The sequence below is a fragment of the Vigna umbellata genome, chromosome 1 (assembly GCF_029865625.1).
Source record: "Vigna umbellata cultivar VRB3 chromosome 1, Vumbellata_1.0, whole genome shotgun sequence".
Lineage (NCBI taxonomy): Eukaryota > Viridiplantae > Streptophyta > Magnoliopsida > Fabales > Fabaceae > Vigna > Vigna umbellata.
The window spans coordinates 64,495,887-64,507,269 of record NC_142165.1 but is presented as its reverse complement, the minus strand read 5'-3'; the positions used below and the strand labels follow the sequence as shown (position 1 = coordinate 64,507,269).

General features: G+C 37.1%; 2 protein-coding genes and 1 pseudogene across 2 annotated transcripts; 1 reads left to right on the top strand and 2 right to left on the bottom strand.

Annotated features, from left to right (window-relative positions):
• Positions 1–2,706: 2,706 nt before the first annotated feature.
• LOC148206054 (uncharacterized) lies at positions 2,707–3,555 on the top strand. The gene has a single exon (XM_088112767.1). The coding sequence runs from the start codon at positions 2,924–2,926 to the stop codon at positions 3,335–3,337; it is 414 nt and encodes a 137-aa protein (XP_087968893.1). The 5' UTR covers positions 2,707–2,923; the 3' UTR covers positions 3,338–3,555.
• A 627-nt stretch (positions 3,556–4,182) lies between these two features.
• Positions 4,183–5,915, bottom strand: LOC148206053 (uncharacterized; annotated as a pseudogene).
• Positions 5,916–6,011: 96 nt separating this feature from the next.
• LOC148206052 (uncharacterized) lies at positions 6,012–7,189 on the bottom strand. Its single transcript, XM_088104063.1, has 3 exons — positions 7,030–7,189; positions 6,831–6,932; positions 6,012–6,337 (listed from the first exon to the last, which is right to left on the bottom strand). Exons 1-3 carry the CDS (start codon positions 7,048–7,050, stop codon positions 6,221–6,223), a joined length of 240 nt encoding a protein of 79 aa, XP_087960189.1. The 5' UTR covers positions 7,051–7,189; the 3' UTR covers positions 6,012–6,220.
• Between the last annotated feature and the right edge of the window lie 4,194 nt (positions 7,190–11,383).

Below are 11,383 nucleotides of genomic sequence, written 5' to 3'. Positions count from 1 at the left end.
TACAAGAGTTCATGTTGACAGTATTTTTCTAAGAAATTCACTGTATTTAATGAAAAATGTTTCTAAATTAAATTAAAATTATAAAATATTAAAACAAAAAAAATTATAATTTAAATTAACTAAGCACACTCGTCAGAACACAATTAAAACTATATAACTAAATCAACATACTTAATTTTAAATATTAACAACCATCGATTCATGCTTCATAATTCAAATTAAAGATAGTCACTAGCTTCTTTTACCTGATTGAAAAAGCTATCATGATTTTATGTAGTGTACTACTCATGTCTCATCTCAAGAAACTCTAATCAGAGAGTTGTGATCGGAGTAAGGACCACTAATTGATAAGAAGCCAGAAAAAGAGATCAAGTAACACATGTAAGGAATTATATGTATGTGTCTTAAACTAAGAATTAAAGAAAAAAGAGCATAAACTTACTTACTTTGTAAGCAAAATCGATCGGTAAAGAATGGAGGACTCACTGTGATCTTCTAGGCAACTCCTGATGGTCAAATAGATGTCTCAGGTGTCAAAATTTGTAGAAAGAAAGGAGAAAGAACTCAGAGAATGAGTTTTAGAGAGATAGCGAGTGTTTTAAATATTGAGAAGTGTTTAAGAAATTATACTTATATTATTGAATTATTTTAATATTGAAATACTATGTCTCATTATTTTAAAACAGCTATTAACTCTAATACTCTATTTTCTAGGTGTTTACCCTTTATATCTTATAATTTTTTAATTTTATAGTTTTATAATATTAAAATACTATGTCTCATTATTTTAAAACACCTATCAACTCTAATACTCTATTTTCTAGGTGTTTACCCTTTATATCTTATAATTTTGTAATTTTATAGTTTTATAATTTTGTAATTTTTATATTTAAATAGAATGACAATGCAAAATAACAGGAACATTTATTTACATGAATTCAATGGAAAAGTTTTAAAATTTTGAGATTTTAATTTATCATAAAAATTTAATAGAGATTCAAAACATAATTAAGTCTTAATTAATAATTAAGCTACTTTTCTAGCTTTTTAATTTCTAACGAGCTAGGGTTTTTCAACCAAGAATAATAATTTTTGTGATGAGGAGTGCGGGTGAGTTTCTTAATTTAGGCTTTTTCGGTTTTTTCCTTTCATATTCTATAGTGGTAGTGGGGTTTGGAAGATTAAACCGAAAGGTAAAAATTTGGATTATCTGATACTGATTTTGATTTTTAAAATATTTTTAAAATAGTAATATAGGTGTATTTTTAATGCTCAGAGAATTCCAAAAAATTCAACAAAAAATTTGGACTCCAAAATTGTAGATAAGTATGCCTATGTGCAAGGATGTATTTTGTATCATTTTCTGTTTTGTTTTTTTTTTAAACTTGCTTGTAGGTGTCTCTTTTTCATTTTTTGTTGTTTCTTATAATATGTTTTTCGTATAATTATTTTTTTGCCTTATTCTATTTTAACTATTTTGAACTCTTAATGGTTCGTTTACTAAAAAAATGAGCTAATCTTTAAATATTTTGTGAGAATATACAATTAAATAGAATTGTTGGTGATTTAATAGTATATAGCAATCTCCATGAGTCATATAGTTGAGTATTCCAACATTTTACTGATTTTAATACATTTCATAACAAAATATGAATTAAAACGTTTTACTGCCATTTTACCAAAACTCAACCTGAATGAAAAGATTTTCCATGGGAGGTGAGACTTTTATACGTGATTTTATTTAGCAGATTGTGACACTTCTGATAGAGAATCTGTGAGTGCAGCCATGGAGAAGGAAGGATTAAAGAGAGTCACAATAGGAGGCACAGAAAGAGGGGAGAAGGCGTGAAAGCTGAGATGATTTTGAATTAACATCACTATGATTTTCACATATAGTGTGTGAGGCTAAGGAAGAGCAGAATGCATTTGGTATTCAATTATTGCATGCGTTTTGTGCCCTCGCAATAATGTGACGGAGCAGGCCAGCAATGCCCTTTGCTGGCCCTCTAAGCTAAGCCAACCTTATGCTTTAATTAATTATCGTTTTCCACTTTCAGACAAAGCAAAGTACAAAACTTTTTTCTGATAAAGTATGAGAAGCCTAATAGTGTCAAGCTGAAATACCCAGCTGCATTGAATACTATGCACATATGCAGATTTTTCCCACTCTTTTGAGATGGGTGGTTATTGCTCTAATTATGCAAGGGTGACAATTAATGTTCTAATCTTCTTTCTGCTTACTCTGTATTGTATCTGTATGCATTAGAGTAAGACACTTGAGCACAATCATGAAAAAATAAGTACTCTTGTTCTTACTCGAGTATAAGGATTATTTCTCCAAGTGCCTGAGTGAGTGGACCTTTTTCTTCACTGAGGAATTCATTTCGATTACAGAACAATACATTCATGGGTGACATAATTTTCCAACAATTTTGTTTCTGAAGTTGATAATTTTCCATATGGTGTCCCTTAGTTAATACTTTTACCATCTACCCCTTCCTCTTCCAATAAAGATATCAGCATCATTATTCCTCAAGTACAAGCATAATTTTTCTTAGAGCCACCTCTAGCTAATAAATAAAGCAATAAGATGGTGTTGTTATCAGAACAACTATGACAGTAATGCCACTGCTGCTTCAATCAATGCAATCTTTAAATGGGCGTCATTGTGAACCATTTATATACGTGTGTAACATATAGCCATGGGCAGTTTGGGAATAGCAAATGCTTTCAATGTTGGGGTTGGGGTCTGTTGAAAGCAAAATCCACAATTTTGTTCCCTCTCCTATAATTAGTCCAAGGAACAACCACTTCTTCAGAACCTCAACACATTTATAAAAGCCAGAGCAACCACCTACAAGTTTTTATCCAAAAGCTACTCTTTCTCTGATTTCAAGTGATCTACACAAAACAAAAGAGAAAAATGAGTTCTATTGGTTTGTCCTTCCTCTTCCTCCTTTCTCTAGCAATTTTCTCTATTGCTAGAGGGCAAGAAAGGGCCCCTCACGGGCTTGCTTATGAGAGTCCCATAGCTTTTCCACCAGCAGCATATGATTTTTTTCATCCCAATGCTCAAAAGCCTCAGACTAGAGACTCATGTGCAGCATCCAAATGTTCACCGCTGCCTCTAGCAGCTCAAGTGGATGGCACTCAAATATATCAAAACAAGGCTTCAGCATTCCAGAAAGGTGGGAAAGATATCGGAGCTGGGGGTGTAGCTGCCATTATCACTGTTTCTGCTTTTGTTGTGCTTTTAGCTATGGGAATCTACTATGTAAAGGTCACTCGCCAAGCCAACATGAATCGAGCGTGTAGTAGTGTTCAATCTCATGCTTGATGTGCTTTTGTTTAATCACTTCACAACCAAGCTTAGAACAAGGCATAAATACTCTTTCACTGCCTTAATTCCCAAAAAAAATTGTTTCCTTGACCATGTGTGTATCTCATTTTCTTATTTCTTAGCACTAGTTCCATTTCCAGTGTTCATGATTAACAATGTAACTACGACTGTCATAGTGATTAATATCAAATTTGGATGTTTTAACAGTTATTATAGTTACGTGTTTCCAACTTCCTACTAACTACTGAAAATAATAAGATAGTTTCGAGGCGAGGCAATATCAGACACAAAATAGCAGGTCTACTGCAGAACCTGGACATAATCAAACACACAGAAAGAGTGCTAAAACATACATTCTAAAACTTCCTTTGAACACATTCTAATTGGTTGAAACTCACGTGACCCCGAGAAGAGTTTGTACTGGAAAAGAGTGTTAAAAAATGTGTTCTTATCATCTCTCACATAAGTTACGAACATGAATCCTGAACTCACTGCAAGCAGACAATCGATAAACTCATTCAGAGTTTTGAGAGGCTTCTCGTCTGTGATACTAAACCGAAGATTTTATAAAAGAAACATACGATAAAATAGATCTTCATGTTTCCCTTTTAGACTTCATAAACGAAGACATTTCCATGAAATACCTGAATAAAAATTAAAATAACGTTGAAATGACTTATTAGTGGTATCTATTTGATATTCTTATCAATTTCCATTCAAATTTTACAGCAAAACGTTGCTTATCAGTGTGCAAATCATTAATTGGCAACAGGCAACTAGGGAATGCTAATTCATAGAGACAATGTGAGTAAATTCTCATATTCAGATATTAGAGTGCTGCAAGGGAGAAAAATCAGGTATCTTGATTCAAATATTAAAGCAACAGCCAAGTATTGCAGAATACATTACATTGGTGTTCAAACATCACTAGCTGTGTCCATGTGCACAACCATTTAAAAATCTAAAATGTCAAGGTAAAAATAAGGCCTTGTATGGTATGTTTTGATATCACAATTACAAGAGATAATATTAAAATAAATTTTCTCATAACATTTGTACCATCCGCGTGAGCTGAGGGACTTTATCAAAGGTCCAAATGTCCGATCCACTGTTTTGTTCCACTTATGAGCAAATTCAGAACGTGATTTTTTTCCAAATATAGGTTCTCCGACCTGGAGAGTGAAAGCTGAAAGGTTATAGTTTAAAAGTACCAAATCAAAAAACAAACTTATCTGCACCTTGTGTGTCAAAAGGGGGTATGTAGACTGGCAGAAAAATAAAATAAAGTTTTCAAAAAGCAATTTTGAGGTAAAAGTTTCCAAACACAAATCATAATGGGATCATAAATTATCAAATACTTACTGTTGTTGGTCCCAAATTGCCCAGGCTTCCTGTAGAAGAGTGAAAAAACAGAATTGAAGGTATGGTTAGGCCTCCAGATAATGACCCTTGTATGCTACTAATAACTCCTCTGCATTTTCCCTGAACTGTGATATATACTTGTCCAAAAACATCTCCTCAGACAAGCACAACACATGAATATAACTGGGGACTTTCTTGCAGAGATTTTTTGATTTCAACAGCTGGAAGACTTTATATCGAGGAAGCACGCGATCCTCCATGCTTGTACATTAAAATCTGAGGCTGGTGAATAAGGACTGACTTGGGCAGCATAACTGTGTGCAAGAGGAATTTCATTCCAACTTTCAACTTCATCTCTGATGTTCTGAACAAAGTCGGGGCTCTCTTGAACATTTGTAGGCCCTCATCGTTGGAAAACCCAAAACTATTAATTAGTTTCAGCTTTCTCTCAAATGTTTTATCGCTCAAACAACTTAATGTATGAATTGCATGGACAAGCATTCTTGAATTTTCACGGAAACCCAAGTCTACAGCTCGAGAAACACGGTTTTGAATAGTGGACTGCTGTGCAATGAAAAGCCTTGGGTGAAGTTTGAGTAGCAATGCAAGATGAGTCCCAAGAATGCCACACCTCTCCAAGAAGACGGCATTATCCATAAACCTTTTGTACTTTGGGAGTATCCAGCCACATCTGTGCAACACAAGAATAAAATCTTTCTGGTCGCACACAATTTTCCTAATAGCTTCAACTGAGGGGACCAATGTTTTCTTCAAGCTATGAGTCAAAATGGAGGGATTCTTTGAAATGAAGCTGCATAACTCGCGACCCTGGAATCCAGACATCTGAAAGAACTCAATTTTGGATCTTAAGATTTTGTCAACGTCTGTAAACAGTATCTGAGGTCTTTGACGAATCACAGAGAGAATCTGGCTTTGCGAAAAGCCTATTTGTTTGAAGAAAGTGAGCACTGATAATGGGTTTTGAGGGAATTTGCCCCGTGAAACACGTTTGGAGATATAAAGGGATTGGGTTTTGGAGAACTGGAAGTTGAAATTTAGGTAATCAATCATTGAAGTGGTTTCGTTGAAGTGTAGGCAACGGCATTTAGTTGAGAAAGAGAGGAAGGATGTCAGAGACTGAGAAGAGAATTGATTGAAAAGTGAAAATAAAAGAGCAGGGTGTGACTTTAGAGATTGCATTAGTTTAGTGAACGAGAATGAATGAATGTTTTATTTGGCGTCAACGAACAAACAAACTATTTCTTAGGTTGTCTATTTCGAATTTCCAGCCACCAAAACGTTGTCTGTATCCTAAATCAGGTATCTTGATTCAAATATTAAAGCAACAGCCAAGTATTGCAGAATACATTACATTGGTGTTCAAACATCACTAGCTGTGTCCATGCGCACAACCATTTAAAAATCTAAAATGTCAAGGTAAAAATAAGGCCTTGTATGGTATGTTTTGATATCACAATTACAAGAGATGATATTAAAATAAATTTTCTCATAACATTTCTACCATCCGCGTGAGCTGAGGGACTTTATCAAAGGTCCAAATGTCTGATCCACTGTTTTGTTCCACTTATGAGCAAATTCAGAACGTGATTTTTTTCCAAATATAGGTTCTCCGACCTGGAGAGTGAAAGCAGAAAGGTTATAGTTTAAAAGTACCAAATCAAAAAACAAACTTATCTGCACCTTGTGTCTCAAAAGGGGGTCTGTAGACTTGCAGAAAAATAAAATAAAGTTTTCAAAAAGCAATTTTGAGGTAAAAGTTTCCAAACACAAATCACAAGACTTCAAAGTTCAAACCCAGTTTTAACCAAAATTAAATGTACAACCTTTCATCATACCACAGATTAAAATACAACAAACAAATAGCCCTTCCCAAACACAACAAATTGTGGATTGTCTGTTATATAAGAAAAATGACAGCCAAACTTGAAGGGTAGTTATAATTTAAAAGTAAAACTAGCGCAGGCCACACCACACCACTTATTCAATCAAGAGTCAATAACAATGTGAATTCATTTGGTGTATCTAGTATCTGTGATTCCATCTACACAATTAGATAAACTGAATTGACAGGAATAAGGTAAAGAAGGAAGGGATAAGCGAGTAGTACCTGAGATTGGTTTTGGGAAATAGAGGCGTAGATGTATCTGCGTTGCTCAAACACAACCACCCCCGTCAATACCACTCCCAGTGAAGCTCCCAGAAGCCGTTCCTATTTCAAACCCAAATCCGCCATTAAAGTCCTCACCTTTAAATTGAAAGAAAACAAAAAACCTAAACTGATAATATTCTGATAGAGGAACTCGTACCTGGGTGAGAATGCTGATCATCCTTTCCTTTTTGTTTGTTCGCTGCAACAGATTTATCGGAACAATACTTCTCCTTCAAATGCCCCTTCCCGATCTTGCTTCGGGAAAAGCCTACGCTCCTCACGACATCGTATTCGCCGCTTACTTCTCCCTGCTTGGGCCTGTTTGTTGCACTGCCCAAACCACTAGGCCCAAAGGATGCACTCCAACACCATCTTTTGAAGGTTCTTTATTTTTTTTATTTCTTCACCCCACAATTTCTTTTGGAGAAAACTGTCTCTAATTAATGGTAGTATACTAGTAGTAGTAGTGTACAAGTGTTTACAAACCATTTAAAGTGAACATGGTGGATCCCAACAATATTTTTGGTATAATTTTCTTATGTTTGTTATCTAAAACTTTTATGGATTGTGTAATTCCATAATACGATTTAAGATTTTTTTTTGTCGAGAAATTTTGTGAAAGGTAAATATTACACTAATACTATCTTATTATTTATAATTATATAATTTGGAAGATATTTCTTTTATCGATTTTAAATAGGTTAATTTGTAATTTGAAAGGTGATTTATGACTTTCATATCAGCCAATTTCAATTTGACTTATACACAATAACTATGATAGACAATTGTCAACACTCAATTTCGTCTGGATTGACTAAATAATTTGTTTTATTGTTTTATCCTCATAAAAGGAAAAATTAAAAAAATATATATGTGTGTATATAAAAAGAAAAAAAAGTATATAATAAAAAATTATTAAAAAAAAAAAAAAAAGGTTTTTGTTTTGAACGTTCGGTTTATGTTGTTTAATGAGCGTTCGGTCATCACTTGGACACTCGGTTTTTCTTTTGAACGTTCGGTCTCCTCCAGCGTTCGTATTCCCTGCATTCGGTTTTGAGCGCTCGTCCTTTGCGCGACCGCTCGCCGAATTCGTTCCCCCTCATCTACGCTCGTCCAACTCACCCTTTTCTACCACTCGTCCAGGAGAGCAACTTGGAGTATGCGTAAAGAAGTGCTCCTGCCACACAAAATGCCCACGGCCTAGCTGGAGGAAATGCTTCATTTTAACAAAGCTGAAACATGAATTGCATCCTCCACGTTACTTTTGCCACACATGTGATATTATTGAAAAAAAAGAGAGGTGCTATCACTTGGGAGAAGCACATCCAGTAAGTGGCCAACCTTGGAGAGCAACTGCCATTGTCCAGCAGCTCCAACACGTCCAACTCCGGAAGTAGCGTCCAACAACCGTCCAGCACACACGGACAGCAGCTCCAGTTTCAATCAACTCATCTACACCAGTTCACGGTCCAATCCAGCATGGGAGAAGAAGCAAGCCTTCACGCCTTCACTTTGGTGTTCTACGTTCAGCAGAAGCGCATCTCCAAAATTGCAACAGCAGTTCACGCTCCCAGCGGTTTGGGAGGCAATTTCGGTTCACCATCCAGCATGCACAGAAGAGGAAGCAACCACACGCACAGGGTGTCCACCGTATGAAGAAGAAGACAAGATTGAGGGGCCCTCACCCTATTTTCTCACGGCCAAAAAACTGTAGCTCAGCATGCAAAGAAAAGAGGATCACGGGAAGAATTCTGAACAGATTGGGAGGCTCACGGGTTCTGAGATTTGGCTATAAAAGAAAACAAGCAGCAGAGGAAAAAAGGGGGGGCACAATCCAGAAACCCAGAAACCATAGCCGTGAGACACTGGCTCCCTCAGTCCCTCACCCGTAACCATCCCAACTGCATTTCCTTTCACTCCCAATTCCTCACATCCAACAACATCCATCATCTTTATCCTGAACACGGCCTAACCTCAAACTGCCATTCTTCATCACCCAATCTTTCAATCTTCATCCATTCCCAACAACCCAAATATACCCACGGTTACTGGGGAGCGATCATCTTCATTTTACTCTTCATTCCTCATCCACCTTTTGACCGTGGACCATTGCCAACAACACGGCCATCACCTTCATCTTCATCCCTCTCAATACTCCCGACACCCTTCCATTACAATACCTTTTTCGTTTTCATCCCCAACACCCGAACACACACAGCCCGTATCATCATCATCACACAAATACCTTCCATACGGCCTCCACCACAACCGTTTTTCCTTTCTCACTACCAACTCTGTTATCTTCAACGCCGGTGATCATCTCCAAGACCCCGGGAATACCTGCACATCCCTTCCCTCTTCGACCAACTTCATCATCTTCTCCCACAATATCAGCAACAACAATATCCCCCATTCACCTCAAACGCCCACTGCTACTAGAAACGGCCATCCTCCATATTCACACACAGCCAATATCATCACCTTCTCCTCCAACACGCCTCACGGCCATCCTTATACCATTTCATGGCAGCACCTTAGTCTTCATCTATTTCCTCCGTTTCATCATCCTAACAAACAGAAAACCAAATTTGAGTGTCATCGGAGACTCTGCCTCAGCCTTTGCCCGTCACCCCTGATCCAAACCCGAACCACCATCCTTTACCTCCACGTATGTCTATCGCGACCCTCATCACCAGCACACTTCAGATCCAGTCACCGTCGTTCTCCGCCTCTACCTCGCAGCCGCCGTCTTCTTCTCTCCTAGGTCAATACCCGCCACCACGAACTCCAGCCCAGACGGTTCCGACCCGGCAGCAAGAGAGGTCGCAGCCAGCAAGAAAGGTCGCCGTTGTCCTCCAGCATTAAGCCCTCGCCGACGGCCGCCCATCACTTCTCCCCACGCGGTGGCTGCCAAGTCTAGGAAGAAGGGAGGTTGCTTCCTTTGGTTTCATTCAGAAGAAAGAAAAAAAGAGAGAGTTTGGGCTTTGAGCCCGTTTTAGTTTCTAAATAAACAAAGAGAAAAAAAAAGAAGGAGAACTTTTTCTGCATTTCATGATTTGCATCCTTTCATTTGGACTTAAGCCCGCTCTAGAAAAAAAAAGAGAATTGGACATGAGCACACTATTTCAGAATACACCTCCGTTTTCGATTCCACACCGGGGCTGAAGCCCATTCCGTTTTTGCAAACAATAAAAAAGGGAGGTTTGGACATTGGGCTCATTTTATTTCTGGCACCTCCAACTTTGCTGCTGCACCTCTATAGAGCCCAATTTCGCTCCGCGCGCAACTCTGGTTCTTATATCTGCACCCTTATTCTTGTTTAGTTATTATCTTGTTTTATTTTTATACTTTTGTTTCTTTTTTTATTATTATTTATTTGGTTATTAGTTTTTTCTGTATATAGCCCCTTGTAAGATAACCCCTACCCCCTGTTTTAGTGGATTTGCTCGTTTCGTTTTATATCAAAAGAAAATAAAAAAAATAATAAAAAATATATAAAACTTTAAAAAACATTTAATGTAATAAATCTCGGTATGAGTACTCGTGCGATCGTATGCATCAGCCTAGTACTTATTGCCCAAATATAAAATAAATAAAAAGCCGTGTGAGTGCTCGTGCGATCGTACGCATCAGCCTAGTACTCATTACGCAAAACAAAAGAAATAAAAAGCCGTGTGACTGCTCGTGCGATCGTACGCATCAGCCTAGTACTCATTACGCAAAACAATAAAAGGAAAAAAAGCCGTGTGAGTGCTCGTGCGATCGTACGCATCAGCCTAGTACTCATTACGCAAAAAAAATATGTTTCAAAGGTTTAGGCACATGTGTGATCGCACGCATCGTCCTTGTGCTAAAAACCTTTTCTCTTTTCTAAAATTAAAAATCCAAAAAAAATATGTTTCAAAGGTTTAGGCACATGTGTGATTGCACGCATCGTCCTTGTGCTAAAAACCTCTTCTCCTAAACAATAAAAATACCAAAAAAATATAAAAATCCTCAAAAACTAAAAAAGGACTTCTACTTTTCAAATTCAAACAATATTGCCATGCAGAACTACGTGATCCTTGATTCTCCATCAAAAGTGGAGATACGTAGGAGCAAGGCCAGTCCTTGTCAGGCTCATTCTCCCAAAAATCCAAATTATCCATAACAAGTTTTCAAACAATTTTCCAAACAAGTTTCTCAAATAGTTTCTAAAAGAACTACGTAACCCTGATTTCTCACATGAGAATACGTAGGAGCAAGGTCAATCCTTGTCGGGCCCAAAAAGCTAAAAAGTATTGTTTGTTTTCTTTAGCGTTTTATTTTAAGGGGAAGTTAAACACTTTGAAACCACATCCACATTTGCACATTTAGTTAAAGGTACTGCCTTATGGCAGGCGTTGTAGGGTGCTGATACCTTCCCTACACGTAACCGACTCCCGAACCAAGAATCTGGTTCAATTTGACTATGCCTTATCATTTTATGGTTTTTCCGTAGTTTTCCAGAATAAACTATGGTGGCGACTCCA